The 16,776-nt window shown below is 43.9% G+C and overlaps 1 protein-coding gene across 1 annotated transcript; it reads right to left on the bottom strand.

The window, feature by feature from the left end:
- Window positions 1-9,182: 9,182 nt before the first annotated feature.
- Window positions 9,183-15,766, bottom strand: LOC143930629 (trypsin-like). Its single transcript, XM_077455126.1, has 5 exons — window positions 15,619-15,766; window positions 13,023-13,176; window positions 11,716-11,969; window positions 10,604-10,740; window positions 9,183-9,422 (listed from the first exon to the last, which is right to left on the bottom strand). Exons 1-5 carry the CDS (start codon window positions 15,656-15,658, stop codon window positions 9,273-9,275), a joined length of 735 nt encoding a protein of 244 aa, XP_077311252.1. The 5' UTR covers window positions 15,659-15,766; the 3' UTR covers window positions 9,183-9,272.
- Window positions 15,767-16,776: the final 1,010 nt, after the last annotated feature.

Here is a 16,776-nt window from a genome sequence, read left to right as displayed (position 1 = left end):
TATACTGGTGTCCTCTAGCTGACTTTACAATGGGACCCACTAAATCCATGGCAATACGCTCAAAAGGCACCTCTATAATAGGGAGTGAAACCAAAGGACTGCGAAAATGTGACACTGGGGCACTAACCTGACATGTGGGGCACGACTCACAGTATTTTTTAATGTCATCATATATGGCCGGCCAAAAAAACCTCTGGAGAACCCTCTCTCGCGTTTTGTCAGTCCCCAAGTGTCCCCCAAGAACATGGTTATGTGCCATGTCAAGCACCTGACGCCGGTACGGCTTAGGTACCAGAAGCTGTTCCACAATCTCATCTTTAACCTTATTGACTCTATAGAAAAGATCATTAGTCACCGAAAAATGTGGAAATCTTTTTTCAGCATCTGGTTCCTGAGGTACCCCGTTCATAACAGCAACCTGCTCTCTCGCATTTTTGAGAGTGGGGTCCTGTAATTGTGCAGCCCCAAAATTATCGCTAGACACCTCTAAGTCTAGTATATTTTGCTCAGTGGGAGGAGCCTCCTCCTCCCCAGCCAGGACCTGCAAAGGAAAACAATCATTTTCATCCTGTACACTTTTATCATTCACAGTGGACAAGGCAACCACCTTAGAGGTATCCTCACTCCTTTTGGGGATTTTTCTTTTTTCCCAGAGAGCCCAGAATAATGGAAAATCGCGCCCCAATATTACATTATGCATGAGGTTTTTAATCACACCCACTTCATAGTGTACGGTGCCTTGTTCAGTCCCCACTTTAGCCAGCACTATAGGGTACACTTTTGTATCACCATGTATGCACACAACACTTATATGCTTTTTAGACTCTAAGTCCCCAGTCACCAGGCTAGCATGCACCAAGGTTACGAGGCTTCCTGAGTCCATTAACGCTTTAACAGGAAAGTCATTGATTGTGATGTTGCAGATTTGCGGTTCAGTCTCTAGTCCAGGAACTGCAGCACAAGATGGTTCCGCAAATAGCGACTGACGCCGGCTAGCGTCACATTCCATGGGTTCAGTGGTAAGAGGGCAATGGGTAGACACGTGTCCCGCCTCATGGCATCTCCAACACTGGATAGGGCCTGGTCCCCTTGGCAAGGAGTCCTTTTTAGAGCCCCTTAGCCACCCGGGACCATCACCAGCCTTTTGTCCCTGAGACACCACTTGAGCCCTTTTCCCTCCATCAGCACCCCTCCACACTCCCCCAATAGATGGAAGTCTCTTACCAGCTGACGGCACAGATCTGGCGCTCCGGGGAGGTGAAGATGCTGCAGGAATATCACGGAGGTAGTCCTCAGTCGCCTGGAACCTCTCCACAAGGTTGACAAGTTCGTTTGCATTCTTAGGATCACCTTGTCCCACCCAGCGTTGCAGGTCAGTAGGAAGTGCTCGGAGGTAGCGATCCATCACGACCTTCTCTAGGATTTGTGCAGGAGTAGAAGTGTCTGGCTCCAACCACTTTCTTGCCAAATGGATTAGGTCATACATCTGGGACCTCGCTGATTTGTCCAGACTGTAGCTCCAGTTGCGTACCCTCCGGGCACGGACTGCAGTAGTAACTCCTAGTCGGGCAAGTATCTCCGCTTTTAGCCGAGTATAGTCCTTAACCTCTTGCTCACTGAGGTCATAGTAGGCCTTTTGAGGTTCACCTGTTAAATAGGGCGCAATTACCTCTGCCCACTCAGCGGCTGGTAACTTCTCTCGCTCAGCCACGCGCTCAAATACTGTTAGATAGGCTTCAACATCGTCCTCAGCAGTCATCTTTTGCAGCGCTTTCTGCACAGTCCTTCTCCCAAAAAAAATCTCTGGAGTGGCTCCCATCACTGTGGGTGGATTAGCAACCACAGGCGCCTCTCGATTTGCTATCAGGTGCTCGATAAGTTGTTGTTGTGCAGCCATGGACTGTTCATGTCATCTATTGACCTCTGTCTGAGCCTGCTGTTGTTGCAAACTCACTTGCATAAACTGCTTCAGCATCTCCTCCATGTTGCTGGACTGTTCTTGGAGTGTAGTTGCAACTTTCACCCAGGACATCAGCAGCTGTAGCCAAGTCTGTCCACACCGTTGCCCCTAGCAACCGTGTTGCCCGCTACCTCCACCAATTGTAAGGGATCTTCCCGGGGTAGGGTGTGTTTGGACACAGTTCACAGCAGACTTGGAATTTATAAAGCAGATCTTGGCGTTTATTCGTGGTACAAACAGTCCAGCAAACAAAAATATACAGCAACACCGTGCTTTCTAAGTACAACAAAAATAAAAGACCTAGCCCGGCTGGGCACTTACTAACAGGTTCTTCTCACCTATCTGACACTTACAAACACAGCGTCTTTCGCCTGGATATCGCAGGGTGAGTTTTAGCTCCAGCAGTGGCTGTGCTTGCAGCTTCCTTCAACACACAGACTGTTCATTCCCTGGCTGAGAGCAATCACCTGCAGGCCCAGCAGAGCCTTTACCTTCCCAGGCTAATTAGGATCAAAGCTCACCTGATCCAAAACCCAGAACTGGATCGGGGGGTGTGGAATGACAGGTCCCTCTACCAAACCTACCTGCCATTCCATATAAACCCAGGCCCGGCAAAATTAAATAACAACTCAGCAGCATATCGCTGCTGAGAAACTGATCCATCCTGGATTTACCATCTCACACTGTGTAGCAACCTAGGTGAGATGTACACCCCCTCGATCACTTCTCCAGTGACATGTCTACAACATATATATATATGTAGCGGATGACATTTGGGATCAAATGTCACACGCATTGTAAATTTAGTTTTGACCTCAGGACAATAAAAGTTCTGAGGGTTAATTATTATAGGTAGGCTTAACACCAGTCTGGCCAGGCTGTGTTTATGTATATATACATATATATATATGTAGCGGATGACATTTGGGATCAAATGTCACACGCATTGTAAATTTAGTTTTGACCTCAGGACAATAAAAGTTCTGAGGGTTAATTATTATAGGTAGGCTTAACACCAGTCTGGCCAGGCTGTGTTTAGAAGTTCTGCCTAGTCATGTGAGCGGTGAGGTGCACATGACAGGCTAGAACCAAGTCTGGTTGGATGTTTTGGTATCGGCCCTCTCAGAGCCAATTAACGGGCCCGCTGAGGAGTCTGGGAGGGGGTACCTAACCAGGGGTGGGTCACGTGTTCGGGGTTCCGGAGTTGTTCGTGAGACCCGTGTGGTCTGTTCTGGTTCCAGGACCGGGGTAGCCTCGTGAGGGGTCCCGGTCACGGGGTGTTTGACATCCTGCAACATGTTCCTGTCAGTGGACCCTGATAGACCCGTCTGGTCTGGTGTAGGGATCCGTCCGTTCCCGAGTCTCAGAACCGGCTGGTCCGAGGCGCTGTAACTGAGGGAGGATTCAAAGTGTTCGGGTGTGCTCTCAGCTTGGAGGGACACCACAGCTCATGGAAGTGACCGGGGGAGGACTCTTCGGAGGAGGTCTGGCTAGTGGCATCCTGAGAAGTCCCTGGTTACTGAGTTGGGAAGGACATTGACAAGTTCACACTTTTCCAGTACCACAAAGGAAGCGGGAAACGTTCCAGGTACAGTTGGAAAAAGGTTCCTGTATACTCTCAGTTGATTGTTCAAGTTTTGAGTCAATGTGCTGACTGCCATGATCTCTGGCTAGAGATCTGTTCAGCCTTGAAGTGCCCAGCTGCGAGTGGCTACTCTCTGGGTGGAAATAGAGACTCTGTTAAACCTGCAGTTCAAGGTACCTGAGTTCTTCATCCGTGCCCTCTGTTCCCTAAAGAGACTGTGTTTGTGAAAGTTCTACTGCAAAATAAACCTTTTAAAAAGGACTTTATCTGTGTCAGTGTACAAGTCGTTGGGTATCAACCCTGGGATCCCCTAGACGCGGAGGAGTAGGCCAGGAGAAGGTATTCGGTAAGCCCATTCAGTCAAGGCCGCCCTGCAACGGGTTATGGCCACTACATGTGGGGCTTGTAGTCCGGGATTTACCGTTACCTCGCAAGGCCTTGGAACAGAGGGTGAAGAATGTGTTTTTTGAACTGCACCATAGAGATCAGCGCCCTTTTGGAAAGACTTTCACTGAGGTGCCTAAGCATGGGAGGAGCCTGTATTGAAAGCCTACGAAAATCTACAGGAGCCAGTGCCCAATGAGAGGAGTCTGAGCTGATCTTTTCCCCGCACGAGGCACCGCGTGAGTTGCGAGAGGAAAGCGTTGAGGTTGTTTCTCAGAGTTTAGAGAGAGAACCTGAAGATGTTTTGACCTTTGCATGCACAGTCAGCGCCTGGATCCAGGATGCCTTCAGAGAAGGGTCCGGCGAGTGTGCAGATGCCGGGAATGGAGTGTTGAATGTGGCGGGTCCGGTCACGGTGAGTTTGACTCTCCCAAAGCCTGTGAAGTTGTCCACACTGAAAAGGGGCTCTGCCGTGTCGGTGCAGCAGTCCCCAAACGCCTGCATACCACCTGGAGAGGGAAATGCCCGTGGGCTGCCAAAACTTGCAAGGTCACAGAGACCGTTACACAAAAGGGTGGCTGCTAAGTATGGGTTGAAGTTTCCCTATGTACCCAGGGATGTTATGACTGTAATTGAGGGAAATCGTGAGGCTTGGTACGAAGATGCTGTTTGGAACTACCTCAAGGTACCAAAGCCGCTTCAGAAGAGGGCCTTTTCACAGGAGTTTTATGAAAGGTTTCAAGGGTGTTTACTACTCTGGAGCTATGGTTGGCACATCTACAGTGACAAAATTATAATATGCCGCCCAGAAAAGGAAAGCGCCATCTACTTCATCACTACTGTGGATGCTGAAGGTAAAGATCTGACTCTACCTGACCCAAGGTTCTATTGGTGAACTGTTCCTGGAGCAAAGTTTTGAGAAAGTTTTCAGAAAGAAAAGAAGAGTTTCCTTGTGTCTTTAACTGTTTTCTAAGTGTTTCTGCAATACACAAAGATGCTGGGGTAGTTAGACAGGTGGTTCTACAACAGAATGCATGTCAAGTTCTTCAGGCTTTTTGGCCCAACGTGTTCACTTGTTAAAGGACTTGCAGTTGCAGCAGCTCTGACCGCTAGATGGCGTGAGTCTGCAGGAAAAATAGTAATAGTGCGCAGCGACTTTTCTTTCATTAATGGTTAGAATGTGTTAGAGAAGACATTTCATACGCTGTTGAAGGAGGAAATTCTGTTGTATACACGTCGGAATCTTGCCCTTCAAACTATAGGATGTATAGTGTACAGTGTTGCCCTTTTGCATTATGTTTTCTTTTTCAGGATACATTGAGATTAGCTATCAAGATCATCAAAGGAGACCGGGTGGGCTAGATAGCTAGTTGGGTGGTGGGCATACAGCATTGATATGACATTGTGATAAGTGTTAAACGTTTGAACATGTTTCCCTTTCTTTCCCTTCCCCAACACCCAGAACAAGAGCTCAGGTGCTGTTAGTTTTTTTGTTACTGAATAGGATTTTTACCCCGGTTGTTACCCAGACGATGGGGACATCGTCTAAATGGCTGGGGGGATGTGTAGCGGATGACATTTGGGATCAAATGTCACACGCATTGTAAATTTAGTTTTTGACCTCAGGACAATAAAGGTTCTGAGGGTTAATTATTATAGGTAGGCCTAACACCAGTCTGGTCAGGTTGTGTTTAGAAGTTCTGCCTGGTCATGTGAGCAGTGAGGTGCACATGACAGGCTAGAACCAAGTCTGGTTGGATGTTTTGGTATTGGCCCTCTCAGAGCCAATCAGCGGGAATGCCGGGACCCGCTGAGGAGTCTGGGAGGGGGTACTTAAGCAGGTGTGGGGTCACGTGTTCGGGGTTCCGGAGTTGTTCGTGAGACCCATGTGGTCTGTTCTGGTTCCAGGACCAGGGTAGCCCCGTGACGGGTCCCAGTCACGGGGTGTTCGACATCCCACAACATGTTCCTGTCAATAGCCCCTGATAGACCCATCTGGTCTGGGGTAGGGATCCGTCCGTTCCTGAGTCTCAGAACCGGCTGGTCCGAGGCGCTGTAACTGAGGGAGGATTCAAAGTGTCCGGGTGTGCTCTTGGCTTGGAGGGACATCACAGCTCGTGGAAGTGACTGGGGGAGGACTCTTCAGAGGAGGGCCGGCAAGTGGCATCCTGAGAAGTGCCTGATTACTGAGTTGGGAAGGATATTGACGAGTTCACACTTTTCCAGTACCACAAAGGAAGCGGGAAACGTTCCAGGTACAGTTGGAAAAAGGTTCCTGTATACTCTCAGTTGATTGTTCAAGTTTTGAGTCAACGTGCTGACTGCCATGATCTCTGGCTAGAGGTCTGTTCAGCCTCGAAGTGCCCAGCTGCGAGTGGCTACTCTCTGGGTGGAAATAGAGACTGTGGTAAACTTGCAGTTCAAGGTACCTGAGTTCTTCACCCGTGCCCTCTGTTCCCTAAAGAGACTGTGTTTGTGAAAGTTCTACTGCAAAATAAACCTTTTAAAAAGGACTTCATCTGTGTCAGTGTACAAGTCGTTGTTTATCAGCCCTGGGAACCACTAGACGCGGAGTAGCAGGCCAGGAGAAGGTAATCGGTAAGCCCATTCAGTCAAGGCCACCCTGCAACGGGTCATGGCCGCTACATATATATATATATATATATATATATATATAAGAAATAAACCATGGGATCCAAACTCAGATATGTAATGATATTTTATATATATATATATATATATATATATACATACATACATACACACAGACACGTATATTATATACATGAATATGCCCACCCAAGCATATGACTTTATTAACTTTACTGCTATGGGCTCTAGCCAGACCTTTTGTAGGTCTAGAAACGCCCCTGGGTGGCACTATGAGAGCCAGGAGGCACTGTGGGAGATTAGGGGATCTTCAGGTGGTGGGAAAGCCAGAAGGAGGAAGCCCGCGTGTAGGCAGGTGGAACTGTGTTTGGTTTTAGTAAGTTAGCGGGCCAGGGAAGGAGTTAAATTGTGGAACCACAATAGTTAGGATTAGGGGGAAAATGTTGCTCATACTGAACTGTTATGCTGCACTTGTTCATTAAAGTTATATTAACTGTTGAATGTTGATGCTGGCATATGAAAAGAAACAGGGTCTGTAAACGCATGACGTAACACCGCCACAAAGGGTTAACTCAACAAGACAAGAAGAGGAGTGCAGTTGCTAAAAGTAACTAAGTACACGTTCAAGACACAAAGCAATCTTGAAAACAGGTCCTCCAGTAGCGAGGGTGTCATTGTCTAGATTCCTCCCCAGTATTGAGTATCCATTAGCACCTGATTCTGAACACACTTTAACCACTACAGATCCGCGCTATTGCCAAATGACGGCATTAGCGCGGACCTACATTTCCGGGACTACGTCTATTGACGTCGTCCTGGATACGAGCGGCCTGCGCGCCCCCTGAGGGGCGTGCGCGGCGCGCTCTGTGATCGGCGAGTCCGTGAGACTCGCCTGATCACCGATCCGTGCAAGGGGTCGATCCCGACCCCTTATCACGTGATCAGCTGTCAGCCAATGACAGCTGATCATGTGATAGAACGGAGCCGGTAATCGGCTATTATTCCTCCTCGCGCTGACAGCGCGAGGAGAGAAAAAAAAAGGCGATCACCGGCGGCCGTGATCGGGACATCAGTCCCAATCACGGCCAGCAATACAGCTGACCACCTGCCCCCTGCCAGTGCCCACCTGCCCACCGCCATGCCATCCTGAATAAAAGTAAGTGCCCCCCATCAGTGCCCCCCATCAGTGCCCATAGTGCCCACAGTGCCACCTACAGTGCCACCCACAATGCCACCCACAGTGCCATCCAGCAGTGCCACCAACAGTGCCACCCACAGTGCCCACAATCTGCCTCAAAGGTGCTGCGACCCAGTGCCGCCCATCAGTGCCCAGCAGTGCCGCCCATCAGTGCCCAGCAGTGCCGCCCATCAGTGCCCAGCAGTGCCACCTATCAGAGCCACCTATCAGTGCCCATCCGTGCCACCCATCCGTGCCACTTATCCGTGCCACCCATCCATGCCATCTTATCTGTGCCCATCTTTGCCCATCAGTGCCGCCTTATCTGTGCCCATCGGTGCCGCCTTATCTGTGCCTTTTAGTGCCGCCTTAACTATGCCTATCAGTGCCCACCAGTGTAGCCTATCAGTGCCCACCAATGCAGCCCATCAGTGCCCACCAATGCAGCCCATCAGTGCCCACCAATGCAGCCATCAGTGCCGCCTAATCAGCGCACTTCAATGAAGGAGAAAAATGACCCGTTTGCAAAATTTTATAACAAACTATTAAAACATGATTTATTTATTTTATTTTTTTTGCATCTTTTTTTGTTTGTTTAGCAAAAAATAAAACTCCGAGCTGTAACTAAATACCACCAAAAGAAAGCTCTATTTGTGGGAAAAAAATGATAAAAATTTCATTTGGGTACAGTGTTGTATGCCCGCGCAATTGTCATTCAAAGTGCATCAGCGCTGAAAGCTGAAAATTGGTCTGGGACTGAGGGGGGTTTAAGTGCCCAGTAAGCAAGTGGTTAAGGAGATTGATGGCCTGGTCTAGAAGTACGAGAAGTGAAAGAGTAAATAAGTGCACGCATGAGGTCCACGCTATGTGCGCAGCAGGACCCCATTCTGTTACTGGGAATGAGGTAACAGAGGTATGCTGGACTGGTACAATGCAACCTACATCATGTTACAGTATGTAGTGACACAGGACAATAAACTTTCCAGAGGAACTCTGCATGTTATTATACTGCACACAGTGAAGGCTCATCTCTAAATTCTCTGTTAGATTTTAACATGGCCACAGTCTCCACCAGGTCCCAGGTATTGATGAGTGCGCTCTCCATGACAGGTACCCCCGCATTTAGGCCGAGTAGGTCCCACCCACACTTGGCCCAGCAGCTGTTGGGAACCGCTAGTGTAAGGCACAGAAATGCCATGAGTGCATCTTACTTGGTAGATGACCCTTTTTTTAAGTGGCCATGTGCAATATATGAACAAGATTGCTAATCAGCAGCAAATTCTGTGTTTAAGTAGCTGTCATTTTTTTTTTCAATTCCCTATCAATAAAATGTTTTGGCTGGGAACTTTGTTTAGAAAAAAATATTCATAGAAAATAATAGCATTTTGTGCATTTCTGTGTGGCTTGCGACCTATGCGGCTTTTCTAGCTTTGTTTGGGTTGTGATAAATCTACACAATAAACAGCTTTAAGGTAGTTTTTCTTTATTCACAAAACATTTAATACATAGTTGTGAAAAGTAATAGAAAGACCATCAAATTGACTAAATAAGAAAATTTAGTTGGCAGCCTGGGTGCTGGCGATCCAGGAGTTGTAGTTGCAGACCTTGGTGTAGACACCGGGGTAGTTTCTCAGGGCACATCCATATCCCCAGGAGACAATACCCTGAAGCTGTCCATTACACACCACGGGGCCACCAGAGTCACCCTGAGAAGAAGAAAGAATTATTATAACCTGAGGATATGACTGAAATGTGTCTGTTTGATAGAAACATATGGAAAGCAAAGGGATATCATAGTTAATAATTACTTAAAAAAAAAAGAAAAGCATGGCTTGAGTTGAAAAAAAAAATAGAAAATATACTCAGGAGGAAGATAAATTATATTAATTGTGGGAATATAGCCCTATGTGACACTTATTCAAACTTATGTTATATTTCAAACTGCCCAAGGCCAGAAGTATGCTGGAGATGCAGACTGCTGCTCTCACATAGTGTAGTGGTTTCCAGTGGATCAACACGCCCCATACATGGTGCTCCAATCAACAATGCTGCTCTCACACATGGTGTAGTGGTCTACAGGGGATCAACACATCCCGTACATGGTGCTCCATTCAACAAGGCTGCTCTCAAACATAGCATAGTGGTCTCCAGTGGACCAACACGCTCAGTACATGGTGCTCCATTCAACAATGCTGCTCTTACCCAGAGTGTAGTGGTCCCCAGTGGATCAACACTACCCCTACATGGTGCTCTAATCAACAATGCCGCTCAAGGAGCATCAACATTGTGGAGCACACTGGTTGTGACTCTGCTGGGGGTGTGTCAGATCGGCAGCATGCTGGAGATCTGGACTAGTGCTCACATAGCCATGGCATAGGGCAGTATGATATCTGGCTAAAGCTATAACACATTGAGAAAAAATGACATTTATAAAACAGAACCAAACTGTATCTGAGCACCACAAACTTGAAAGAGTATTTAATTTAATTTTAATATTCACAGCAAACTTACTCATCCATCCATGTCTCCATGCTTCATTTCATTGAGAAGTCACTTTGAAAAATACCCTCCTAGCATTTTTAATTGTGGCCATCTTGAGTAAGGGCAGATGATTTATATAGCATTTACATCCATTTGCCCTTAGCTCAGGCATGCAGGCAGAAAGGCGTGCCTAGCAAGTACATTTATTACAGCTTTTTATCAATTTACTAATGCTAGCAGCATAAGAATTAAAACTAGTGTTGATTGATAAAGTTTAGTTTTATTTTAACTGTTTAGTCTGTTTGACTGCATTTCACTCTTAGCACACACGGGTTTATTTTCATCAATAAATATATTCAGTAATAATGTTTTGTCCTAATGGTAAAAAAAATAAAGGGTGTATTACCTGGCATGAATCCCTGCCACCCTCCAGGTAGCCAACACAGATCATGTTGGAGGTGATCTGACCGGGGTAGGCATTGCTGCACTGGGCGGTGGTCAGGATGGGGGCGTTCAGACACTGCAGGAGGTTTGGCATGTTGGCTACAAATAAAATAAAACAACATTTATTAAATTATTTCTAATATCAATGGTTCCAACTTCTGTGCTCTGGAATAAAAATCACCACTACCGAATAGAGTAAAATAAGTAAATGGAATTCTATGAAATAACAAGCGGTGATAAACACTTTCAGGTAAAATTTTAAGCAATTGTATGTACAATATTTTGGAGATTCAGTCGTTTTGAACCTAAGTATAGATCCATAGCTAGGTTAAGAAAGAAAAAGACGTGTTTATCAAGTTACAAAAAATAAAATAAAAAAAGTATCCTCAAAACCTTAAACCTGCAGAGCACAAATCCTTATAAACCTTGGTATTGTGCTGAAATCAGAGCCACTAGAGGCCAATCTGCTGACAGTCTAAAGATGTATACTACCTAAGGGCCCTGGGCTTCAGTAAAATGGCAGCCTCTGGCAAGAAGAAACAGAAGCAATGCTGGAGGCAATTTACGGCACTCATTTTAGTAGCATAATTATTAATCTAGGATTTATATTCCTCGCTAAAGAACAAGTTGTTATGGGTGAATTCAACTTTCAAACTAGACCAGGTGTCTAAAAAAAAAAAAAAAAACTCACAAAATGTACAAGAGATAAAGGCACAGAATATCATTAGATGACCAATGTACCAAGTTCATTGGCAATTGATTTATTGGCATCAGACAAATCCAAAACAATTATTATATCAGGCAAGGTGTTAGACTATCTAAAACCAGTTTTACCAATATTATTATGCTATACTTCCAAAGTTATTCAAAAATGAGTCTATTAACTTTGGATAGTGGGAGGACCAACACCAACTATCACTTTATACCCTAATAGCAAAGCCCTTGGCAGATTTTTAGAACATAGGAGGATACTTTAAAGAGTCTTCAAACAAAACTCTAATCTTATTATTGACACATATTTCAAGATTACCTGCAAGATGATACTATATTCAATGGTGTTTTCTGTCTACTTACTTCCACTGCTCAGAGTGTTGCCCCATCCGGAAATCACGCAGCTGGTTCCAGCTCCAGCGCAACCAGTGGGCAGAGGCACGCTCTTGACGTAGGAGTTGAGGGTGGCGGGAGAGGCCAGCTTGACCAACATGATGTCATTGTCAGTGGTTCTGGAGTTGTAGCTGCCATGTCTGATGACCTTGGCAGAGTTGATGAACTGCTCAGTGCCCTCAGAGACAGCAATGTTGTGCTCTCCGAGTCTGACCTGAAAGCTCCTGTATAGGGACAAATTCAATAAAATCAGTATACATTTGTATCTCAAACAAAGGAATTCTGGCTAGAAGCCAGTAAATTTGTTTCAAACTGAGTAGCAGTGTAGGTTTGCTTAGTATGGAACATGTACTACTAGTGGTTGGTACATGCTCCTATTTCAGTGATATGGAAAAAGTTAGAAAATCAATCGTTTGCTATTCTTTGAAGAATATTAAGGGATAACTTTTAACATTTTATATTATAGTTAAACAGACACTCAAGTTTGTTTCCATCATGAGAGATTAAGTCAGAAAACCAATGTGGTTAAGAAAGGGAGACTATGTGCACCTGAGAAATTAGAACGCTCAAAAGCTGTTATGACAATGCTGTATTTGTTCACCATATAGGAGAGAGCTACCTTCACAATGGTCTCACTCATATCTCGCAAATCTTAGTAAAGCCAGAGCATGGTGCTCTATAGTGAGATTTTGGGTGATGGAAGATGTGGCAAGTTAAAACTATGTTGTGCAGCCAGAACTAGACAGGCTAGACACTTGTTAAGTTTTTCATACTGAGAATAAGCTGCTTAAGTTAGTCAATGTTTTTAATGCTGTAAGGGGCAGTAAAGCTGATTGTGCCCAGTTTGAAATGTAATCGACAATGTTTAGAAAAAAAAATGTCAAGACTCAAGATAATGTCATTACATCACCCATTTGTCATCATTCATGGACCTTACATATCCACTTTACCATCCAACCACATTCTGTGATGTCATATTTATCCTCAGGAATTTCTAAGATATTCTGTTTTATTTTTGTTTTGTTGGAGTCAAGAACATTCATATGGAATTATGCCCCCCTTCCAATTTTCCAGAGCATTTGTGAGATCAGGTGTTAATGTTGGACAAGCCTCAGCTTACCATCAGAATTTGAACTCATCTCAATTTGCATTCAAGGTATTCATTAGAGCTGAGGCCAGCACTTAGCAGGCCGCTCAAATTCCTCAACACCAAACTCATGTTCTCACTAAAAAACACACTAAAATGTGCCATTTTATATATAGGAGAGGTAACTTACGCCTTGTAGCAGTGAGCGGCAGAGATCACCCACAGGCTGTTAAGCAGGGAGCCACCACAGAAGTGATATCCAGAGTTCAGAGATACCTGCCAGGGTTGAGAATATGAACCACAGGTGTATCCCCCAACAATCTTATCATCATCATCCAAGGCAGCTGTAGAAAAGAGGAGAGGTCAAACATATTGAGTACATTATGAAATTTATTTCATATTCCAATTGTCTTTTTTCAATAAGCGATGCAAAAATGTACCGTAAGTGCTAAATACAAAGTAGCAATTTAAAGGAACTAAATAGAATCCTTTTTGACAAAGCATAACTGGCCAAAGATGGATTCTTATTGGTTAATGTGTGTACAGCACGTTTCTCCTTTGGTATTAGTGTATCTCTTAATTTTTTTAATGGAGTGGAAAGGGTCAGAATTTATAATTGCCATCTGTGCTTCAGATGGGGAGATTCTGTATTTATCCTGCAATGACTGTCACTGGCACTGGGAAATCTCACACATAATGGTTGTAGGGGGAGCAAATAGTGAGGGTAAAACTGGGGATGCCTATTCCAGTGAAAACTGTATAAGTATAGATTTTTCCTCACTTTGGAGTGATTTCCCCTCACTTCCTGTTGTATTTGTGGGACAGGAAGTGGTAGAATATTTCCCCAATGGGACACAGAGAAAAATAAAATGATGGGGCATTGGCCATTCTATACTCTACCCGTACTCTACCCGTAATTAAAATAAATAAATAAATATGCTTTAGATACACTTTAACCACTTCCCGACCAGCGCATGACAATGTACGTCGACAGAATGGCACGGGCAGGCATATTGGCGTACAGGTACGTCCAATATTCAATGCCGCCCTGCCATCGGGAGCTGCGCCGCCGGCGGCGCGCTCCCGCGCTGGTCGGGACCCCCGTGAGTCATCCCCGCGATCGTTTCACGGAGCGGCCGAATGGAGGAAATGCTGTGTAAACAACATTTCTCCATTCTGCCTAGCAACTAGTGACGCTGATCTCTGCTCCATGTGATTGGAGCAGAGATCAGTGTTCACTAAATGAAAGCCCAACCCCCCAACAGTTAGTAACACACCCCTAGGAACACTTAACCCCTACACTGCCACCCACTGGTTAACCCTTTCACTGCCAGTGTCATTTACACAGGAATCACTGCATTTATATAGCAGTGATTACTGTATAAATGACAATGGTCCCAAAAATGTGTCAAAAATGTCCGATGGGTCCCCCACAATATCGCAGTCACAATAAAAATCGCTGATCGCCGCCATTACTAGTAAAAAAAAATAATAAAAAATTATTAATAAAAATGCTATAAAACTATCCCTATTTTGTAAACGCTATAACTTTTGCGCAAACCAATCAATAATCGCTTATTGCGATTTTTTTTTACCAAAAATATGTAGAAGAATACGTATCCGCCTAAACTGAGGGAAAAAATGTTTTTTTATATATTTTTGGGGGATATTTATTATAACAAAAAGTAAAAAATAATGCGTTTTTTTCAAAATTGTCGCTCTATTTTTGGTTATAGCGCAAAAAATAAAAACCGCAGGGGTGATCAAATACCACCAAAAGAAAGCTCTATTTGTGGGGAAAAAAAGGACGTCAATTTTGTTTGGGAGCCACGTCGCACGACCGCGCAATTGTCAGTTAAAGCGACGCAGTGCCGAATCGCAAAAAGTGGTCTGGTCTTTGACCAGCAAAATGGTCCGGTCTGCAAGTGGTTAAATAAATCAAAGGTAATATTTATTAAGGCATCCACTTAAAATTTTGATTAGAGTGGGAAAAATTTAGAATCTCTTTTCGGCTCTGGTTCTGGTTTTTGTGTCCTTTTTCTGGAGTTTTCTCTTTACTTCCTGTCCTTCTAACTGGTGGCAGTGGAAGGAGAGTTTGTGGAAAACATCCCCACACAGTCTGTTATTATGTTCCTCTTTGAAGTAACATCCCCTTAATGCCTATACAGGTATCTCCAGAATAAGAAGTGAGAGCAATCTCCTAAAATTGGTCACAAAGAGCAATAAAAACTTGTTCCAGTGATAACTGCCTAAGTGGGAAATTCTTTTACTTTTTAGTGACTTCTCACTTCCTGTTGCATTCTTGGGATAGGAAATGGTGAAATATTTCCCCAAAATGATAAAAATAAAAAGAGTGACAGAGGTCATTAAACATTCCCTACTCTGTCTGAAAACGGTTTGCCTTTACACTGGAATTCATGAAAACAAAATGATAGGACCCAGCCTTTAATTGGGTTCCTCTTTGGGGTAATTTTCCCTCAATGCCTATGGAGTTATTTTTGGGACATAAAGAGAGCAATATCCTAAAATTGGACCAAGATTAAAAATGTAACATATAAATTAGATTTAACCTTTCCCTAATCTATGTAAAAATTGATGTAATACTTTTACCAAAAAGACAACGTGACTTAAACATACAGAATATTCAAGACACCATAGAACATGTGAGAAAATAGGACACAATTATATAATGTCTTGGATTAACAGTGATTTCTTTTTAAAATATATTGAAATGTTGACCATGAGGTAGGACAGACATTCAGATAATATTAAGTTGGAGAACTCACCAACAGCTCCGACGAGCATACAGATCAGAAGGAACTTCATGGTGAAATCCAGGCCAGGTGAATTGACGGTGGAAGCAGCCAGTATTTATACCCAAAAAATGAAATACTTCAGCTTGAACTCCCCTCAACTTTTGCTAACTTATCTTTGAAAAAGGCAATGTAAAGATAGTATAGTGAGAGAGAAGCACTAGAGAGTTGAAGGACTATTGACCAAGGGCTATTTTAAACTAATCAGCAAATAATGTAGAACCTTGAATATACATTTAATCTACCACAAAGAATTTCCAGAAAGCTATGGGTTAGCAGCACAGCACAGCATAAATTGAATTATTTGAGGCTCCAATTGTTCAATTAAAATGAGATATGGAACTGTATGGGGACAAGTCAGTGCTCTAATTACTCACTAAGTCTGGAAACCACAACCCTTTTTTTGAGCAAAAATTACAAAGATGTTGACATGTGAAAATTTAAATCTCCACCTAAATAACATGAAATATTAGTAAAAAATATTTCCAATTTATCTGACTTTAATGTAATATTGATACCCCTAGCCCTAATAAATTAGAAAAATATGTAAAAACCACCAAACTAGACCTTTACTTTTGACGTTTGGCTTGGAAAAAAAATAGCCCAATGCTTTTATTTTTTGGCAAATTGTAAAATTGTAAAAAAAAATTAAAACACGCTGGAAAATGAGATCAATAGGTTGGTATGTTCACATTGTAGGGGCTGGTACAATTGCCTTACCCCTTATGTACAAGCTCACCCCCTCCATCTTCCTTGCTTTCTGGGGGCCACCCACAATAAATTTGTGTTTTTCTTTTTCATGGAAACCTTCACCAGATATTTTCAGGCCCTTCACATGGTACACAATGTTTTTTTTTTCCTCTTCTATGCCTATGGGCAGTTCTTAGTTACATTACATTGTGAGTGCAAGTGGCATTCAACTTAAAGTGGAAGTAAACTCCCTTATCGTTTTCAGCCAAGGAAGCTGCCATCTTTGCCTCTGTTTAATCTTCAACTGCTATGGTGCTGCAGATGTGATTCGTTATGACACCAGCCATTGGATGGTTTGATAGTTTGGCTGAGAGCACAGCCAATGTGCAGTTAGCATTCCAGGCATGCCTTTTTTTTTAACTGTTTAAATCGATGGGTTTA

This window comes from Lithobates pipiens, unplaced genomic scaffold, assembly GCF_037356315.1.
Source record: "Lithobates pipiens isolate NorthernLeopardFrog02 unplaced genomic scaffold, aLitPip1_a1.2 Scaffold_25, whole genome shotgun sequence".
NCBI lineage: Eukaryota > Metazoa > Chordata > Amphibia > Anura > Ranidae > Lithobates > Lithobates pipiens.
This window is presented reverse-complemented; position numbering and strand designations above follow the sequence as displayed.